Source organism: Lepidochelys kempii, chromosome 12 (assembly GCF_965140265.1).
Source record: "Lepidochelys kempii isolate rLepKem1 chromosome 12, rLepKem1.hap2, whole genome shotgun sequence".
Taxonomy (NCBI): Eukaryota; Metazoa; Chordata; order Testudines; family Cheloniidae; genus Lepidochelys; species Lepidochelys kempii.
This window is the reverse complement of record NC_133267.1, coordinates 37,859,238-37,881,495: the sequence shown is the minus strand read 5'-3', so window position 1 is coordinate 37,881,495 and position 22,258 is coordinate 37,859,238. Positions and strand designations below refer to the sequence as shown.

Below are 22,258 nucleotides of genomic sequence, written 5' to 3'. Positions count from 1 at the left end.
GGAATCGACATGAGCAAGCACTCAAAGAACATTTTTTACCATTCAGCTAAATGGTAAATAGAAGTACAGTGGCATCCTTTAGAAGTGGATAAATTCATCCTAACAAAAAGGTTCATTATAACTAAATTAGGGATCAGAGAAGCAGCCGTGTTAGTCTGTATCCGCAAAAAGAAAAGGAGGACTTGTGGCACCTTAGAAACTAACAAATTTATTTGAGCATAAGCTTTCGTGAGCTACAGCTCACCTCATCGGATGCATCCAATGAAGTGAGCTGTAGCTCACGAAAGCTTATGCTCAAATAAATTTGTTAGTTTCTAAGGTGCCACAAGTACTCCTTTTTTTAAATTAGGGATGTGATGTACTGGGACTCATGTACAGATAATGGCAATTTGAGCATTAATAACATGAGAAAACTACAATACTATCTTCTGTTCTGTTCTCAAGCAGTAACTGACTACATTCTAGACCAGCATTTAGTCAAGGGCCTCAAGTGGATACAAACTGCAACTCTGTGATGCCAACCCTCCAAAGAGAATGGCACAGAAGGAATAAAATAAGATATTGCAAATGAGATTCCTAACTTGGCGAAGTCCACACTAGAAAAGCATGGGGATCACTCAGTAAATCTTCTATCAGAACAGCTACAGACAAAGGCAGCATGGAGAATACTCAGACAATACAATAATCGTTCTGGCGTCTAAAGAGTACAGATTCCAACTGAATCCATCTCTGAATAAATGCAGGAACCATGTAACCATTCTGATGAAAAGTACAGAAAAACAGTTACAATTCACCAATTTGGGAAAGGAGTATACAATAACAGTATTTTGGGGGCTAGGTGCTCTTATACAGGCAATAGTGGGAGTAAAGAATATAGCCTATCTAATGACAGATGAAAGTATTGTCAGAAGATCCTTTCTTTTAGGGCTGTGAATGGTCAATGGTAATTTTCCAAACAAAGGATGTGCTTGTCTTTAAACATTAAGGGTCCAATGTTTGCTTTCTTTGGGAACCTCACTTCCTAAACAAAGTTCTCTAAAATAAAATACATGTGAGACTCAAAATACAAGTTAATAAAAAACTGAGCTAAGAGCTTGAGCAATTTCTATGGCCCAGATAGCAGCAGGAGCAGCATGGGATCTGCACAAAGGATTCATAGAGCACTTCTGGGTTCTTGGAAATACACACAGAGAAAGCCATTTGGTTTGCCTCCAGTCTTCAATTTTTTGCAATAAGTTATAAAACAAATGGTCCCATCACACTAAACAAACGACAGGAAAGAAAATAAATTGTCTCGGGAAATAAAATAAAAAAATCTAAAACTAAACAAGCGTTTCTTAATAATTCTTTGAGGGGAAACCCTGGACTGGAGTACGAGTTTGGTTTTGAATTCTAATTTGGGATTCAATGTGAATTCTAATATGGGGTACATATATGGAAAAGTTAAAATATGACTCAAATGAAACAGGATTCAACATATTTCCAAAACTAGAAGGTTTGTTCTTTACCATGTTTGTGTAGGTCAGAAAAAAATGTTTTGAAAGATTTTATAGATGGCCTGACAATATCTATGCAATGAACATAAGAAAAAAAATTCTGTACACAGTCTACATGTAAAAACAACATGTACTTTCATGTTCTAGAGAAACCTGATGAGCAGTGTATTGAGAAAAGTGGATAGTCTTTTTTTTTTGTTTCTTTAAGTACATACACAAGAATAGCCCTCTTGTTTCTTTAAAAGTCAGAATTCATTTAGCAGAGGAAGCAATCCACAGCAAGCATTAAGTTTTAAAGAAAGGAACATATTTAAGAACAAATGTAGGAGGAGAATACAATTACAATATCAAAAGAAGAAATGCAATATTTCATCCCCTAAAACACAAAACTTGATACCAACTGCTTTAATTTCCTAATAATAAAATGAGAAGGATTCTTGGTAAGCCTTTGCTGCTTATTTATAAATACTTACAATTAAGAATACCACCTTCGCTCTTTGAATATAGGATAGTTTAGAAAATAAAGATAAGAGTGTTTATCTTTTTATTATATTCAGGTATCTGAGAGAATTCCATATTGACTGCCCACTGATCCTAGTTACCATGGGATTTCTTTTTTGTTTTGTTTTGGGTTTTTACATATAATGAATACACATATCCCATGACCACTAGATAGCTGCATTTTCATTCATTTAAATAAATATATATTTTTATCTATAAATAAAGGTCAAGTGTTCTTTTCTTTTTACAATTCCAACATGGTTTTCAACTTCTGAAGGAAAAGTAGATTGTCAAACTAGAAATTTAAAAGAGGCACAATTTTTTTTCATTTTTTAAAAACAAAATATTGACCAGAATTAGATGAAAACTGTAAGTCAAACAATTTAAGGCTTTGAATTACTGCATGCATGGAACAGTGAAGTGGGGTGATTATTTGAGACTTTGGCTAACAAAACTTTTTTCTTTTTAATAGAAGGTGGCAAATTTGGAGTCATTTCTACTAAACTAATAGCCGGGCTGGTGTTGGGGTAGCAAGAAGGACAATTACCCGGGACCCCATGCCACAGGGGGCCTAGCGAAGCTAAGTTATGCCATATCTAGAGAGTCACTATAGCTAAATGTAATGAGAGTATTACTGTAATTTAATCTCTAAAAGTGGAAATAAGTTATACTAAAGCAAAGGTTTTCAAACTGTGTGGCGCATTCCCCTAGGGTGGTGCAGAGGAATGTTTGGAGGGACGAGTAGTGATGCCAGGCAGCTCGAGCTTCAGGCCCAGCCCAGGGTTTGGGCTTCAGCCTTGGTCTGCAGGCTCACTCCTTGGTTTGTGCCCTGAGCCCCAACGAGTCTAACACTGGCACTGATAATAGTGTGTGACAACTAAATTCTGAGCAATACTTCACATCTGAACAGTAAACACCTCTGAAGTTGGTTTCGTGTCTTTAGGTTTCAGTTCTTCCAAGTGTAACTGTGGTCATGCACTGACCATACAGAAATAATTTTAGAAGAGTCGTTGTTTGCTTGTTTGAGATTTTTATTTTTTGTAAATTCCATATTTCATCTCCACAGCATGGAGGCCAATATATTTCTCTTAAATAACCCAAAAATGTTCAAGTTTGGGGGGGAAGAGGAGAGAGTAAAAATGTGCACATTCATGGAAAAGCTAGCCTGGTGTATTTGGCCAGGTGGCAGAACTGCCTACATGTGGCAATGTTTCCAATAGCACATGCTTTGGAAATGTCAATTATGACATCAGGTGATCACGTCCCAGAATAGTGTTCTCATTCTTTAGATAACCCACATCCAAAAAGAGAGAAAGGGGGAAGATGGGCCTTTTTAAAACGACTCAGCTACTGAGTAAAAATTCTTGTTTTCCATTTTATTTCCATGGTTCTTTTTTAAAACCATCACACCCAGAGATATCAAACAAAGAAGCATGCTTACTATTCAAAGACTATTACAGGGTGCAAGATGTGTGCACTACAATGAAAACTGTATACAGGGCCCATTTAAAAATATAGTCTCAAAAACTGTGGAAGTCCTATGCCATCACGTGGCTACAGATAGGTTTATGAACCCTTTTGTTGCTGACACCAAAACCAAAAAATCCTGGCATATGAAATCAAATATTTTAAATGCTCCCTTCAGACGTGGCTTTACGTTTTCTAACTGGAGGTTACCAGCTCTAAAAGGCAATATTTGGAGAATTACATTACCTCTGTGCATCACAAATGTGATTTAAAGGGAAACTCTCAGTTGGCAGGGCAATGCTTCCTCTGCCGAGACCCCACAATGATCCCACTAGAGAACACAATGAACCTGTCCCCATGTCACTTCATGGCAAAACGCAGAGTCCATCACTTTGCACAATCCTCACCACAATAAATATTGCAGAGTGACCCAGGAATCATTTCCCTTGAGAAAAGCAAGAGAAATCAACCAACATTAAAAGAAAAAGAAACCCCACACACAAATAGCATTAAGGCCCCAATTCAACAAAGCACTTAATCATGTGCTTCACTTTAAGCACTTGCGTGAGCTCATTGAAGTCAACTGACTTAAAGCAAAGCACGTGATTAAGTACTTTGCTGAATTGGGGACTAAGTGTAGGAAAAGTGGAGATTATGGTCCTTCTGAGAGTATGGTATATTGCTTTGCATAATTTTGCTGGCGTCCAGATACTATGGTAATTGGTCTACTGCATTTACAGAGGTTACACAGATTTGCACGTTAGCTTTAAGGACTTGAACCCTAAACATTATATTTGTATTTGTTTTACAAAATGTTTGGAATGGGATATGAAACTATGTCCCTAAAGCTACAAAGGCAGAAAAATTAGTCTATTTCAAATAAAGCTTTGAACATACAACTGTTAGTCTATTTCATTGTTCCCCCAAATCCAATAATGCAGCTGTAACTGTAACTGTCCTTACACCATCTGTTCCTTATTCTGTGAGAAGTCCCTAAATTCAGCAATGTGATGGGTTGACATTGCATCCTATCCTTCACTGCCATCTCTTTACAATGAAAATGCTAGTTTCTAATAAATATGGATAAAACATATTGTAGCCATTTCAACATAACTAACTCGAAACCATCTTCTCTTGCCTGAACTCCCAAAACAAAACAGAGCTCTAACCAAATGTCTGTCTGGTCAGAACATTTCTTGGGGATCAACAGGGAATGGTTTAATCTACCAACATTAAAGATAACCAGATGAAATGTTAAACTATAGTCTGTCAGGTTTTAACAACTATTTGTAAAAATTGTTAGACAGTTCAGACAATTTACTGATGAAAATTTTATGTAAACAGAGCTCTAACAGTTTGGAAGATCACACAAGAAGCTGCACTGAAGCTATAATAAAAGCCAAACTATTTAATCAAATCAAGAAAGAATTTTCAAAATTCCAGAAATATGTATCTACACACGTTAGATGAAATGAGCATATATATTTTTCACTGCTTCAATCGGAACATATTCTTCTGCCATCTTAAAGTCTTGGAGGCTGCAATTTGCTATGTGAGGACAGACAAGCTGCACCTCCATGGAACTCCATTCAAGTCAAAAAGGCTCCAGGCAAATGCAACTGCTGCCCGGTATAACAAATTGCAGGATGAGGGCATCAGATTGTTCATCCTTTACAGTTAATTGCCAGAAATCTTGCCCCCTCCAGACAACTGCCTACGGTATAAATTAAAACTATAATACTTTGACTTAAAGTGGGCCCACAGCTAGACAAGCAAAAGTGGGAAGGCGGGGGGGGGGGGCGGTGGTGCGACGGCAATGAAACCCAAGATGGGAATCCTCTCCCTCCCCCCTTTAAAATGATGAAATGCCAGTTGCACCTAGTTCTGGACTAGAATGCACTGTCAGTGGTATATTATGCTACAAAACACCACAAACCAAAGCCACTGGACTCGAATGCTGGTGCCCATTTCCTGCTGGACTCTTGCACAGACACATATTAACACATTAAAAGAGCCAGCATCCACATTTTTAAAAAAATCTAACATAAAACAAAGGCAAACTACCAACTACTCCCAATATGTTGGAATGTTTCTAAAAAATTTTCCAATGAATCAAGGTTTCATTAGTAACATAGGTTAAATTTTTTTAAATATATTGATTTATTTTGATTTACAGAGAAATTAAAAGGAGCATCTATCCAAGGCTTGAGGTGCCCCAAACAAAAGTTACAAGAACCAAAATAAAACTAAATAGCAGTTCACTTGCCCAAGAGCCCACAGAGCTTAATCCCCTACAAAACACAAAAATTCCCTCCCTTCCATCATGTAGATCTACCCTTCCCTTTGCAGCATCCTGCACAAACAGGCTCTGATGTGTCTTGCAGCTCCAAGAATTCATGGCACACAATGGAAGTTGCCTCTAAATGGACAAAAGATTCACATTTCATTTCCTTTTGTCAAATATATATTTTTACCTGAAATCTGCATCCAAGTATACCACTATAGTACACTAGTATACTATATCTAAACAATGATAAATTGTAATTACAATATTAGACCAAAGCCACTTTTACTGAATAGCTCATAAACATTTTCATGGTAGATTGAAAATGATCTTCAAAATGTCTTCATCTCTAAAATGGTTTTTAAACAGTGTTAAGAATCACAAGGGACTTCAACTGTTGCTTGCCTTAGCCATCCCCAGATATTCTGTTAAAACAGCAAACAAGCAAAAAGGAAATATTGTCACCTTATTGAGTAACCATAGCTCTCTCTGCCAGAACTTGCATTCTTCAAGGAGGCCATCCCCCGAAGTGCTGTCATTACATTTACCTTACTGAACTGCAAGTACTAATATCACAACATCTATTTGTGATCTGGGCGAGTAAGTGCTAATTTTCTGCATTTGATCTTTATGGAGAAACAGATCCCCAGAGTTCCTCAAATGTAATTTTGTTTTGCCTTGGAACAAAACTAAATAACTGATGACTTTACAGCTGTGTGGGGCAATCCACAGTTTGAAATTAAAGCCTGATGTTTAAGTAGGAGGAATCACCTATAACAGAAATGACAGTGCTTTCTTTGTGAAAATAAATATTTCTGATTCTGAAGAGCTGTTGCCAACAGTCATGCTCTATACAGTTTCTGATATCCACATATTGAAAGATAAATTAACAAAAACAGTTATGTTTATGCTGGAAAAGGCAGCACAATTTAGTCTGATATCACAACGTGCAGCAAAGCTGATGGAAAAATGTAGGTCTGTCACTTTAAAATATATATAATTTAAAATCCTTTCTGAGACATCCTGTTACATAAGCCCTTTCCACAGTGTCTCAAAATTCCATCTGGATGGCAAAAGCCACCATATGTGCCGCCAAGAAAAACTAACTTATGAATCAACAACGAAAATTTCTCCCCTTCCGAAGGAGCTTGTGGGTTTGGAAAGGTCTGGCATGACAGAAATCTGAACACTGTATGAATTTATTTACATTTTACCACCAGTGGAACTATCAGCCTTTGGCATCTCCATTGTTCACTGTTTAACCCTTTCAAAACAAAAAACAAACAAAAAGGAAATGTGTAGGTTTCCAAGCCTGAGAGGAATGGCTATGAGTTTCAAGAAATCATAACTTTTCTTGCATGAAGCAATGCATTTTCCATATGAGATGTACATTAATTCTTGCACAACTGAACAAACTGTATTCAGTGGCTGGACAGCTTTTCCTCTCACCATGACAATAGGGATTAAATCTTTTCAGACGCTTTCTGTCTTCTAAACCCTGTGATAAAAATATTGTTCCATAATTTACAAGGCCTTTGATAGTTAAGGAAAGGTTTCTTGTCCAGAAATCCATTCAGCACTGTGAGGATACTTTGCTTATTCAGGGCCTGAGCCAAAGAAATAGTGAGTAAACACCAGCTCCCACTGAAGTCAATGAGGGTTGAGAGTCCTAAGCACATCTCAGAATCATGCCCTAAAGCAGTCGATCGCGATCTCCGGCTGCTAAAAGCCGGTGGTGCCGCAGGGTTGCCTCTAAGGAAGGCTGCCTGCCTGCCCTGGCCCCATGCTGCTCCCGGAAGGGGCCAGCACACCCCGACAGCCCCAGGGGGAGGAGGGAGGGCAGGGGTCTCCACGCGCGGCTCCTGCTTGCAAGCACTGCTCCCGCAGCTCCCATTGGCCAGGAACAGGGAACTGCGGCCCATGGGAACTGCGGGGGCAGTGTCTGCAGAGAAGGGCAGTGTGTGGAGCCAAGTGCCTTCCCCAGGAGTCACAGGGGCACGTTGGCCCCTTCTGTGAGCAACATGTGGCCGGGGCAGGCAGGGAGCCTGCCTTAGCCCTGCTGTGCCGACAACTAGGAGCCACCCAAGGTAAGTGCCGCCTGGTGGGAGCCCTCACCCCAACCCCCAGCCCTGAGCCCCCTCCCGGAGTCAGCACCCCATACCCCCTCCTGCATCCCAAACTCCTGCCCCAGCCTTGAGCCCCTCCCAGAGCCAGCACCCCATACCCCCTCCTGCATCCCAAACTTCTGCCCCAGCCTTGAGCCCCTCCCAGAGCCAGCACCCCATGCCCCCTCCTGTACCCCATACCCACTACCCCATCCAGCCCTGACCCCCTCCCAGAGCCTGCACCCCCTCCTGCACCCCCACACTGTGCCCCAGCCCGGAGGCCCCTCCCCCCCGAACCTAAACTCCCTCCCAGAGCTTGCACTCAGAGCCCCCATCCCGCACCCCAACCCCCAGCCCCAGGCTCAGCCCGGAGCCACTTCCCACACTCCAAACCCCTCTGCCCCAGCCCAGAGCCCGCATCCCCTCCCTAACCCCAACCCCCTGCCCCAGCCCCGTGAAAGTTGGTGAGGGAGAGCAGGGGGGAGGGGGGAGAATGGAGTGGGTGGGGCTTCAGGGAAGGAGCAGGGTAGATCCTGGGTTGCACTTAAATTCAAAAAGTGATCTTGGTCGTAAAAAAGGTTGGAGACCACTACTCTAAAGCAACATTGCCACTCCCTTACTCTAATAACTGTCCTGCATTCTAAATAAACAGGCAAATAGTCATTACCCTAGAAAAGTTCTACATATGGAAGAATTAACGCAAAGCAATTAGTGATTAGAACTGTGATACAAACACACTTCCATTCCATCTGTAATTTTGTGGCTATGGATAGATTCACAGTATAGTAAAGAAGCTCTTTGGATGCAACACATTACATATTGTTAATTAGAGATGGCAAGTATGCAGTGGGCAAAGAGCAGTGAAGGAGGGGGTTGCACACAAGGGCTTAAAAAAAATGCAAGAGCTTCCTGGATTTCATTTTAAAAAAAAAAGAGCACTCTCCTCCTCCTTCTCTTCAGCTCAGCCATCCAGGTGCAGCACCAATTCTCATGTTTAAAGGCATCAGCGTTTCCTAAATAGTCTTTGTTCCCCCTGCTGTAAACTGATCTTGTACATGCATGAGTGACACGCAAAATCTGAGGGGGGATGGGGGACTAAACCTGAACTATCTTTAGGTTCATAACCTAGTTTGAAGCCTTTTACAACAGGAGCAGCCTCCCAGCAGAACTGTGGGGGAAGTTCCTGCACTTGAGATATTTAGAACTAGACTGACCAAAGTACTGGAGTCGGAACAGATGGTATGGAACAATCCTGCATTGGCTGGAAATGGAGGGTGTAGATGACCTAAAACAGTAGAGGTCTTTTCCATCTCTAGTTTCTATAAGTCGATGAACGGATGGCTTCTTGATAGCATATTATGCGCAATCAAGCTAAAAGATATGTTCATGACTGACTGGCTAAACAGTTGTGTTCAGATGTGGAAAATAAATTCACCGTTAGTGTAATGAAAAATAACAGGGAAAGGGAGAAAAAAACATTGCCAATAATTTATTTCTTGAAATTGCTGCCTTAATTTCAGTTTATTAAACAGTAACTGTCCAGGAAAAGTAAATGAGGAGAACACCAGCCAATATAAAATTACAGTATTTCAGATCAAATCTATAAGCAGACGCCAGCACTGGTGCCATTTATTAGAACTGTGGTGCTGAGATAAACTTGATATGCTTTCATATATTCTTGCCTAGCCCAAAAAAGGGTTATCACGTCCCTCCATGTGGCAGCATTTAACTGATTTACAAAGGAGGAGCCATTTGGAACTGAAGCAACACTTCTGCAGCTCCTTATAAGGAATGGGATGTGTTTGTAAAAAGCAGCATTGTGGCATCAGCCCCCTTCCCTGAGACACTCTACAAAAAATAATGGAATTTGTTTGGGGGTAAGAGGCAACATAAAGATGTGCCTCTTCTCTTTCTCTTTAAAGATCTGTTGGATGGCTCTAAGCTAACCAGCACTCTCCTCCATTTGAGAAGGCCATCATTGCCTCCACCTCCTTGTTCCTTTGTTTTCAAGTCCTCCTTTGTAGTAAATACCACTACTAACTGGGAATCCATAGAGCATGACCCAAGAGTGAACCATGATTCAGGTGCTGTGAGGCTATCAAAAGGAGCTGGTTCGTTAGACAGGGAGACCAGAGCAGTGGTCATTAGGGCACTCACCTAGGACTCAGGAGACCTGGTTCAATTCCCCGTCTGCCATATACTTCCTGTATAACCCTTAATCTCTCTGTGCCTCAGTTCCCCTGTCTGTAAAATGGAGATAATAGCACTGCCCTACCTCAAAGCCATGACCTAACACATTGACAGCCATAGAGATAGACTATGGTATCTGACAACAGCAAAAGCTATGAAGGGGGCAGGCAGAAGTAATGGTGGGTCTTCAAACAGACATAGATCAAAGCATTACTGGTAGAAGAAATCTTTCACTAAAAGCACTTCCCACTGCCTTAAAAACAGCTCACCAGTGCAGACACGCACGCCCTATAGCTGGGGCTGTAACAGATTCAGATACTCTGTGAGTCTGGCATAGACGGAGACTCACAAAACACACTATTATTACTGTGTGTGGCACCTTTAAGAGCAAGACATATGGGGAAACTAGTAGCTGTAATATGAGACTACAATATTTGAAGGCAACGCACATCAGTGGGAGACATAAAGGTTATCCTGAGGCACCACATCTGGATCCACATCAATTCCTGCCTGCACTTGTTGCATTACACAGTCTTGAGAGACTGAATTCAAAGGGCTACTCTAGAACACAGGAAAGGTTATTGGTAAAAGAAAGTGTGCATCTTTTATTTCTTTGTTCCTTTTTGCCAGGTTTATTTCTGCTCAGTAAACTGACTGTAGTTAAAGTACCACGTCCAAACCTACTTTGGCCCCTTATGTATGTCCACATACTATATACAGCAGAACCTCAGAGTTACAAACACCTCAGGAATGGAGGTTGTTCATTACTCTGAAATATTCATAACTCTGAACAAAACGTTATGGCGGTTCTTTCAAAAGTTTACAGCTGAACGTTGACTTAATACAGCTTTGAAACTTTACTGTGCAGAAGACAAATGCTGCTTTTAACCACCTTAATTTAAATGAAACAAGCACAGAAACAGTTGCCTTACCTTGTCAAATACTTTCCCTTTACTTTTTTTATTAGTATACATTTAACACTGTGCTGTATTTCTTTTTTTTTTTTTTTTTCCGGCTCTGCTGCTGCCTGATTGCATACTTCCAGTTCCAGATGAGGTGTGTGGTTGACCAGCCAGTTCATAACTCTGGAGTTCGTAACTCTGCGGTTCTACTGTAGTGCCAGCCATTAGAGGGTTGTTAGTAAGGCAGGAGGCTAATAAGGAACGATCAGTCATTGCCACGGGTTGAAGAAAGGAGAAATCACATCAAAATGTATCCTAAGTAATGGAGCCTAGATATAAAAACTGTGGATTTGAATTGTACCCAATCTTTTCACTGGACTGTTGTTTTTCCAATACTCCTTTATTATTCTCCCTAATACCCCAGCTATGAACTTAAGTATGAAATAGGGACCCACTCTCTTTAGTTTGCCAGTTGTCTTGGAATTAAGGATCGGATGAAATCAGTGTGATGGATGTTTTTAAAAACAAAATTGATATGGCCTTCTACAGTGGGCTCCCTACAGTATTAACCCACCCCAGTTAAAGTACCCACCCTCTTTAAAGAGCAAGATTTTTAGTTTATCTCACATCTACATAACCCTACACAGTTCATCTGGCATGAAAATACAGATTGCTCTATGAGTCATTTAAGCTCTCTAATGAGGATTTTATTAGAACAAGATATTAAACAAAATGAGAACGGCTTGAGTTTCTACCTCTCCTGATGGAATCCAAGTGCCGTATGCACGGCTCCAGGTGTTGGGCCCACGAAAGACTTGTGGCTACATTTGTTTTATCTGGTCGAAACGCTTTTAAACTCTATTTGTGGTTATATTCCATCCTACTACAGAGACCGATCCAATGCATAGAATCAGTGTCCAGACATCACACATGGTGCAGTGCAGAATCATGGAAAGGGAAGGACAACATAAAAATAGAGGTGAGGGGAAAAAATTAAAGGGTGCAAAAAACCATAAAAAAGATGGGAGAGTAAAGAGAAGGTCTAAGGGAGAATGGTTAGGGATCTTTTCTATTTCTGTTATTTTATAAATTAAGTTTGATAGCCCTTTATTAAATAATTATAATAATGGCAACTACTAGCAGTAACCTATAAAGCAGTCACATTGGCACAGTGGTACTAGGGCTTATGGTCTGTGAATGCAGCACTTTCTATTGCTCCTCCTCTGATATTACATGGGGTCAGTGTCCACTGAAGATGAAATTGACCTGTGGAACATTTGTGACTTACGTTATTGTTAAGACCAAAATCCTCAGAAAGAGAGAGGCTGAAGCTGACACAATAAATTAATAGTGATCTGTGTATTTTAAATGACAACTTGTTGCCCAGTCAAGATGCTAATATTTAAAGGGTAGCCTCCTCAGTCATAGAACTGGATATTCGACTTCACATGCACAGCTTATAATACTCAAATATATTTCCTGAGAAGGCCAAAAAATAACAAAAAAATCCCAGTACATGGAATCACTTTGATCACTTCCCTCACTTTTATAAGATTCCCATCTTGAGGTCTCTGTAAACTGTGCAATGCCCAAGTAAAGAGGTTTGGTGGGGGTAATTATGCAGGTGGCTAGAAGCGAAGATGTCCCCATTTCATGCAGCAGAACACTTATACATAGCCATCTAGTGTTTTAGTAGTTGCTTCAGCCCATTGTGCTCTCCTCTGCAGAGTTTTTGTCCAGTGATTGGTGTAGTTCATTGGCTACAGCTCAGTTTTTCTCAAAAGCAGTTGGCACACAATTCACCTGCAGGGCCTCTCCACACACTGGATGGCCTAGCAAGCTGGGGCAGGATACATTTTTATTTTATGAGCTGCTCAGACCAGCACAACTTGTAACATATATTTGGGTTATGTGAATGAATGTCTATACACATACACCGGTCAGACTGGCACAAATTACACAATCAGGCACGAATCAAATGCATTTCCTAATACAAAGATTTGGGTGATCTGCCTCTGCATCATGAGAAGAAAGGTCACGTTAATGAATTTTGTAAAGGAGTAAGGTGTTTAATTCTATTTAAGCTATTCACACTAGTTCTCCTGGACCAGACAAACCTATAGTTCATTTTTCTATCAGGCACTATGTTTACAACTCTTTGAGCTAATCTGGTCACTAAGAAAGACAGATCTACTTTCACCAGTATTAGAAGTATGACCTACAAAAGGACTAAACTTTGGTAACCAAGTCTCTTCCTATAGTATGATTGTGACCTTCCTAAACAAAAAAATTTAACAGCCACATACCAAGTGAAAAAGAAAAGACATTTTATAGCATAGCTCTGAATCAGACATTCTCAGATGGACTTTAACATAATATGAAAAATGTGGAAGCCTGTTTTCCTACATATATTTTGATAGTGTCACATAATCTGTGTTTTCAATTTTAGCAGTAGATCTATGCTATTTTAAACATCTCTACACAGATGTATTCAAGATGAAATAACGTTAATCCATGAACTGAAGTCAGCAACAGTTTGTGCTGTAATAGGCTGAGGGCAACATTCAGCAGAACAGTACTAAGTTCTCTGCAGAATTACACAGACATTTTTAATCTAATGCCCTTACTTCCGACATTGGTATTGCTCATCATTTTTCAGATTTAGTTTCTACTTCTTTTCAGAAAGAACTTGAAAAAGGCTGCGTAGATTTTGCTTAAACTTTCTACACAGAGAAATTTTCCAGAAAGTTACAAGCTAGAAGAGAGAGGATTTTATGATAGAATTTTTTTCATAGCTATCTTGTTTGCTAATGTGAAAATTATTAGAAAATTGCAAAACCTCAAGTCTTTTTCACATTCAGGCAGTAACTAACATTTAACAGCTTTATCTATATTGTTTGATAATTTAAAAGAACTGTGAAATATTGAAAGTGACTTATAAAGGCACTACTACTACTCCACTAGTGCTCATCACCAACAACAAATTCCCTCTTTTATAGTATTTTCTAAGATCACAAGTAAAGCAATTCAGCAATCCATCATTTTATTGCATTTCTCGCTTTCTACAGTAAAAAATTAGGGTTTGGTTTTGTTTTGTTTTTTAAAAAAAAGCACGTTTGCAGATGCTGTCATAAAACTGCATAAGAGCTAAGCCTACATTTTCAGTTACAATAAAGAAAGTCCTAACTGCTGACATTCTTAGATCATGTTTCACCAGAAAATCCCTACATTTTTGGTAGGGCTGAAGTAATGAGCTACTTAAAGCCATAGTATATTTAAACTGTTCTGGTTACTTGCCCAAAACTTTTTCTCCACTACCACTGTCACCCCACAAACAATTAAATGAAAATATATACCTCCAAAGATAAACTCTGCCTTTCTGTTATGGCAGAACTTATGCAATATATCAAGAATTTTTAATAAACATACATGCCTTCATTTGGGAAAAAGTAGCTTCTGCATGCTATATTTTTCAAAATATTTTCTATTAAATACAGATTTGGTTGGCTATTTTTTTCCCCAGAAAAAGAAAGGGAGGAAAAGCATTCCACTGATAAACTGGAAGATGAAACTTGAACAAAAAGATCTCCATGATGACCTGAACTTGCTAGCTATGATTGGCATATGCTTAACTGATGACATTAGATCTTCATGTAAGTTTAAAATAAACGCAGCACAGTATTACTGCACGGAGCAGCAGCAAACTGCATATTGAGGACAATGATATGATTCAGTTCCCACCCTACTGCTGTACTTAGTTTTTCTTGGAGTTTATGGAACAACACATCAGCAATAAAAGACAGCTGGCCTACAGACTGGTGAGGCCAAGAGAATATGGCACTGCAGAGCTTAGCATTTCTTTCAGTGCATCATTGATAAACTGTAGGAATGAAATCCTGGCCACACTGAAGTCAATGGGAGTTTTACCACTGACTTCAATAGGAACAGGGTTTCACCCTGGGAGTTTATGAATTATTACTAGCGTTGCTAGACATTCGGTTTTCAACCGGAACACCCACTCGAAAAGGGACCTTGGCGGCTCTGGTCAGCATCGCTGACTGGGCTGTTAAAAGTCCGGTCAGCAGCACAGTGGGGCTAAGGCAGCCTCCCTGCCTGCCCTGGCTCCCCGCGGCTCCTGGAAGCAGCCGGCATGTCCAGGAACCGAGGCCAATGGGAACCGCAGGGACAGCGCCTGTGTGGGCAGTGCGAATTGCATAGAGTCGCCTGGCCCCCCTGTGCCTAGGAGCTGGATATGCTAGCCACTTCTGGGATCCACACGGAGCCAGGGCAGGCAGGGAGCTTGCCTTAGCCCCGCTGCACTGCCGACAGGGAGCCACCTGAGGTAAGTGCCGCTCAGTTGGAGCTTACACCCTGAACCTCCTCCTGCACCCCACCCCGCTGCAGGTCGGAACCCCCTCCCGCACCCTAACTCCCTCCTAGAGCCCGCACCTGAACATTCTGCTCCACCCCTGAGCCCCCTTCTGGAGCCCGCACACCCTCCCGCACTCCAAACCCGTGCACCATCCTCAGCCCCCTCCTGCACCCAAACTCCCTTCCGGAGCCCACACCCCCTCCCGCACTCCAACCCCAGCCCTGAGCCCCCTCCCACACCCAAACTCCCTCCCAGAGTCCACACCCCGTGCCTCCTCGCACACTCCAACCCCCAGCCCAGGCCTGAGTCCCCTCCTGCACCCAAACTCCCTCCTGGAGCCCACACCACAACCCCAACGCCAACCCCAGCCCTGAGCTCCCTCCCACACCCAAAATCCCTTCTGAAGCCCGCACCTCCTCCCGCACCCCAACCCCAGCCATGAGTGCCCTCCCACACCCAAACTCCCTCCCAAGGTCCACATCCCACACCCGCACCCATACCCCTATTCAGTGCTGTAGTAATTTTATGATGCCTTGGCTATGTTATTTTAAGCCTCATTAACCATAAATCACTTTCAGATTCCCTAAACACACTGTATGTGGGTATTCTTGCAACTGTCTATATTTAGGGAGTGTATTCTTCTTTGGATGCATGGGGATTTGTTGCAGAACAAAGACAACATGTTAGTCTAGACACTGAGTGGAGCCAACAGACCTCTGTTTTAGATGCTGTAAAGTACCCCTAACTTCAATCAGGGTTACTTTTACAAAGAATCTCCCTTTTAAATTATATCAGCTTAGTCGTATATTGCCAAAATATGATCACACACTTTCACTTAAGGAGCCTCATTTTCAAAAGCCTGCTTAGCATATACAAATCCAGTAATTGCACACACGAACAGCACTTAGGGCTACAATAATCCCACTTGCGCACCTAAATTTGGGGGGTTGCATGTGCACTTTTTGCAAGCACACTGCTTTTTTTTTTGTTTTTTTTTTATGAACAAATTTTCAAATAAAACCTATTTAGCCTTATAAAAACTTGTGAAAATAATAGTGTTACATTCAGTAACTTTAAAAAGTACCATTTACACTACATAAGTATCTGAAGAGGTCTCCAAAATTTGCAAGAACAAAATTATCTGTAGGTCTTATTAGCCCTTACAGAGCCACCAACGCATTTTATACATGATCAAACAACACTGTGAAAGCCTTTGAAGGCTTTCTCTTACAGAGTGAACCAATGATAGGCCACAGTGCAGCAAGTTCAACAGGATATTTCTAGTTTAGCCCACTGTTCCCCACCACAGTAGTCAGGTGACATCATCAACAAAATGAGGCCATTAGGAGTGTACTTCCCAAACTCAGTCCTTCCTGAAGAAGGAACAGTGCTATCAGGCTCATTAGCAATCACTTTCCACAGACTTTCTCCATGTAACTCTGCATTGCCATAGCAGAAATATAATGATGCAGTATTGAATTCCTCAGAAAAATTCAAACATGCTCTAATTGGTGGGGTTTTTTGTTAAGATTAAAGTTAGCTGGCATTCCAAATAATAACTGCACACAAAAATATCCCGGTACATTAATTTATTCCCACTGTAATACTCTGTAGGTGAACTACATAAAATAATTTCAGGAATGCATAATTCAAAGTTTGTTGCCTATAAAACTCGTTTCAATCAGGACTGTTGCTCATTGTCGCTCAATGGTTCCCCATATAATTCCAAGTTAACATTACTATTTCTGTATACCTAAGATCAGTGGTTTTCAAAGTTTTTTAGGCTGCATACTCCTTTCCAAATAATGTAGTCTACCATGTACCCGCATCTGAAATAGGGTCATAATATATCTATGATTAGATTGCCATGTCTTACTAAATTAAATGCATTGTCCACCATTACAGGATTTTTCTCACTTACCCCCTGACAAGAGCTCACACACTCCTAGGGGTACATGTACCCCAGTTTGAAAACCACTGCTTTAGACAGTATGGATAGCAAAGGTACCCTATATGTGTTATGGCTTGTGTCAGAATTTCAGCTATTCAGAAGGCATTTGCAGGTTTCCCTTGCCTGAAATGTAAACTGTAAACTATACTTATAAAGTCAACTTGGCTGCTGTCATCAAACAATTGGTTGAGTAATCTGCTGCTAGTAACCACAGTGTCATATCAGCAAGGTGCCTACTGCTTACTCACACAGTCAGGCTGTCCATCACACGTCTAAGAACATTTTAGACACTTTATGTACCATAATCTACCTCCCACCACGTCTTGGTTACCTATAAACCTACAGAAAAAACTATATCCCTAATATATATTGCAACTCTGTTTGTAGGCCTGTGATAGCCTTCTAACACTCATCTAGACAAGGAGAAACAATATGAACTCTTTATCATCCTAAGAGTTCCTATCTTGAAACCACATGCTTTATGGTATTTAACTTTTCCCTAAAGTAGGGAAACATTTGTGTGAACTGCAGCGAGCCTGCTACAATTTCCTTCATCTCAGTTTGAGTGAGGTCCACCCTTTGAAATGATACATACTGATAAAAAATAAAATGAGTTTATTCCACTTGGAATTTATACCCTAACCATCTAGACAATCCACACTCCCCATTTGTTTCCAGTTGGTCAAAACTGAGATCCAAGCTCATATTATTTTGATAATGTGAACTGTATCTATATTTCCAACAAAAACAAGTTGATTATTATTTTTTTCATTATTTCAGTTACCACCATGGTTGGGATTTCTCAACTAGAAATGTGCTACATCTGGTATGCTCTGTACCTGTGAACTAGTTTGAACTCAGAGTGGCTTCCTAAACCAAAAAGAGAGCCTGAGAGATTTCTAGGAAACACCCACCATAGACTAATTTAAATTGGTCCTTTAGGATCCTCCCATAAATAGAAGCTAAGAAAACATCTGTCTGGTGGCAACGGCAACAAAAAACACACCCAACTCTGACAGAATGTAATTTATTTTGATCATTTGGGATAGCTGAGCACAATTCTAATGTTACTTCTAATGTTTTCATGACTTAAAAAACAAACCCAGAGTTTGAATATTCACCAAGACTATTCCCCATAAATGTCTTTCTACTCAGCTTACCATGAGCTGTGAGAAACTCAATGAAAACTGTCATGATATAACAACAATCTTTAAAACCTGCAATTCTCTATGTTTCCAGACCCTATCATTATGCTTCTGACCACAGTAAATGGAAAGAAGCATTGTAGTTTGGATGCGGTGTTTCTAAGGACTGACCCAACCTGCCTCCTACACTACAGCAGCATAAGAGCTATACCGACAACATGTTTCTAAATAAGATAATTGGCCTAATCCTGCTATCAGTGAAGTCAAGACAAGTGTTTTCAATTATTTCAGTGAGAAAAGGATTGGGCCCAACATAAATGGACAGTCTCAGCCCAGCTCTTTGGAAGAAGACTGTGCAATACACACTTCAACACCACAGTAGAAGCAATTTCAAACATCCTCTATGTTCCACCATGCCACCTACATTCAGCTGTCTGTCTGAAGAGTGAGAGTTGGCAGAAGCAGGGAGGCAGAGCATTGTCTACAACTCACCCGACGGGAAATACATCTGAGCTGACGCCTGAACATACATTCTGAATATGATGCATTTTTTGTCCAGGACTTCCACTGACTGCAAGTTCTGGAATCTACTGTCACTTAGCTTGCTAGCGAGGTTTCCCTAGGATTAGCTAGTTTGGTGCCATAGAGGGGAGGGGAGCAGAGCAAGTTATTTGGAAGATAATGTCTGCTGTTAAATCAAAACCTTGCAAAGTATGCTCAGTGTTACATGGGGGGTGAGCATAAAATACAAAAATAACTCAAGAAGTAACATAATGAAGCTACTTTTTAAGAGCAGAACCACACTTCAAAAAAATGCAGATATTAGAAAAATGAAGTTGGACCATGACTTGTTATAATGTGCTGTAGTTCTTTAGAGCTACTCTCTCTTTGCCACATAAAAATGTATTATTTAAAAATAAATGTGCAGACCAAAATAACTGTAGAGTAAAGGAGGAGTTGGTCAGACTGATGCATGACCTGCCTGACCATATTTCTAGGCTTGGGCTGCTGGCTAAAATAATGTCACCAGGTCAGCCAATCATCTTTCAGGGATTGTACTTCCTATAGTGAGATTCAAAATGGAACCACAAAAAAATACAGAGCATGGAGCAGATAATGAAATATCTGAGCAACAAGCAAGTGGAGGTAATTAGCTAAATTAATGACAGCACATAGGTGCCACAGCAATGGAAGGGTTATTCATACAGAGATTAGACTAAATAAATTGGAGAGATAGATGGCACCAGGATAAATAAAATGGGCCCCACTCTTATTTCAGTAAAGGGCAATGAACATTGTATCTAATGTGTGATGTCCAAAGGACATTTTAATTACTATGGGTTGTTGTGGGGGTTTTTTGAGGGGGGAGGGAGAAGACTAGAGAGCAGGAGAAGGAGAGGCAGGATTGGAGTCAAGAGATGCATACAAATACCTGAGCAGGTTATAACATTAGCCAATACTGAGAAGGCCTCCCCAAAAATATTGAGACAAATAAACCAAAAAAGGAATGTGCATGAACATTTTAGAACACTTGGTTCTAAAGATTTCGCTCTGCTTTTCTCTTTTGCTCTCAATTGTCAGACAAAGCAGATGGAAATCTCTCTATACAGCACAAGATCAGAAACTTCCGGGTTATACTCACAGCGAATACCATAAATCATGAGAGGATCAAGCTGCTTCTTCCCATGCTTCCCTTGCCCTGAAAGGTTGGAGATAGCCTGAATTTCCCGGTGGAAGAGGTAATCTAGCAACGTCAGTGCCATCTTCTCAGCTGTGCGGCAGTTGGTGCTGATATGCAGCATGTCAGCTGGGGTGATGGGGCAACGGACTCGCATCTCAGGATTGTTTTCATCTCCAAGCCATGTCCCATTGGGGTAATCCTCTAAAAACAGAGAACGAGGAAATTCTAAGTGATGGCACAGGCTGCAACAGTTATATTTAAAATGTATAAATATCATCAGCTCTTCCCATTTTCTTTATGTTCTCCCTTAACTTATTTCAAAGCTCATAGTGACTGGCTGGCTCACAAGATTTGTAATGGATAAAGAGTGTTTATCCAACTCACATCAGCAGTGACCAAAAGTGGTTACCATGAACAGCTGTTCTGTGGCCTCCAAAAAATGAGCAATTGGTCTTGGTCCAGATGTCCAACTCACAAATGAAATTAAACAGTCTCTGAAGAGAGGCCAATGAGCAAAAGAACACAGAAAATCTTCTGACCTTTAGTCGTGCTCATTCAGCCCCCTCAAAATAAGGATAAGGGCAAGTCTGTGGGGTAAGGAAGCTGATATCTTAGAGTGAGCCACTTTTCTGGTAAGCCTTGTCCCTCCAACCTCACAAATTTGAATCACAATTTTCCCCTTAAGCAATGCAACAAGATGAGCTTAAGCAAGGCTGACAAGTTGAGAAAATAAATAATTAGTGATGAGGGGTAATTTCCTTGATTAATTACTTAAGGGGTTTACCAAGGACAATCACTCAACTGTAGCTGAAGATCTCAAATTAAACTTTTTGTTTTGTTTCAGACTTACTGAACGGTAGTCTGCATTATTTCCTAAACACGTCATTTACCAAAGGACCAGCCCCAGCACTGAGCATGAATCACCATTCATCTCTCTAGTGTCTCTTTCCTCCTGGTCAAGGGTGAGGTCATTAGCAGAAGAATATGTATTCATTATACTGGCTGCCAGCACTATACCTGAATAGAAGACCGTGGATTTTCCTCTTGCTCTGGCCTCTCATGGTTTGGGAAAATAAATACTCATTTTAAGCTAAGGGAAGCACTGAATTCGTAATGGAAATTAAATTTTGTTGGCAGTGCCAGAAGTCTGTGGATTCAAGCCACAAATCAGAAATTGAACTCAAGTTCAGTGTGGACACCAGAGTCACACCTGGAGTGTGGGATGCAGCTGCAAGGAAATGTACAGTCCCTTTGGATGAGATGCTAAGCCAGGCTGTTTGCTCGTTCCAGTTAAAATGAAATTTCCTGTAACAATCTTGACAATATATGGGGAATAACCCAGTGGTCAAGCCTAACATTTCAATAATGACTGACACAGACTGTTTGGATTTAATTTCAATGTTCGCACAGCTTAGTGGGGTAAAACGCATAAAAGAGACTGAGTTGGGATTCATGCCATTCATTCATGCCATGCTAGCACTTGTATTGCTTTTTTACACATCTTCAGAAAGCGATATGAATATGAAACAGATCTTTTAACTATAGGATTTATTTTTTAAAGACATGTATGTAGTGAAGTATTATGGTATACACAAAGTCACAAATGTCTGTTTTTCATAATCATCCTATTCATCTGCTAACCATGAAAAAGTTTAGATGAATGAGCACTTTTCAAGGTAAATAGGCTTATGTGACCCCTGAAAAAGCATGATCTTTATTTCCAGCTATTGGACTGTGTTAGCCTGCATTCTGTTAAATTATGTGCAAGAAGCAAGCAATAAAATCTAACACAGGAAGAAACTCATGCTCTAAAGATCGCTTTTGAGACAAGATCTCTGGGACTGACTGATGTAGCAAGTATCAGATCCAAGTTTATTGCAATGAATAGTGATAGTATGAAATAAATGTTAAATTATACAGTATTGATACAGAAATATCAGATGGCCATATATCTGTAAGTAAAGGAAAATATTTACCTCCACACATAAACCATTAATGTTAATATCAAACTTTTGTAGAGCATCAAAATGTGAGCACAATGTAATGTTCTAATTATCTTTTTATTTAGACAAATCCAATTTTCCCTAATGAATTTGCTTGTTTCTTATATTTCTGTCACTGGTCTAGAAAAATGAAGAACCCTAATTGTTTTTGTTTACATTTT

At 40.4% G+C, this 22,258-nt stretch overlaps 1 protein-coding gene across 8 annotated transcripts in view; it reads right to left on the bottom strand.

Annotated features, from left to right (window-relative positions):
- Positions 1 to 22,258, bottom strand: part of BANP (BTG3 associated nuclear protein) — a 244,583-nt gene that overhangs the window by 121,160 nt on the left and 101,165 nt on the right. For all 8 annotated transcript variants that reach the window (XR_012154540.1, XM_073308163.1, XM_073308162.1 and 5 more), the window contains exon 7: positions 20,056 to 20,295. Coding sequence is in view for 7 of the 8 variants with exons in the window: in XM_073308163.1 (XP_073164264.1) it covers positions 20,056 to 20,295 (240 nt within the window). In the remaining variant the exon portion in view is untranslated. The remainder of the gene's footprint in view (positions 1 to 20,055; positions 20,296 to 22,258) is intronic.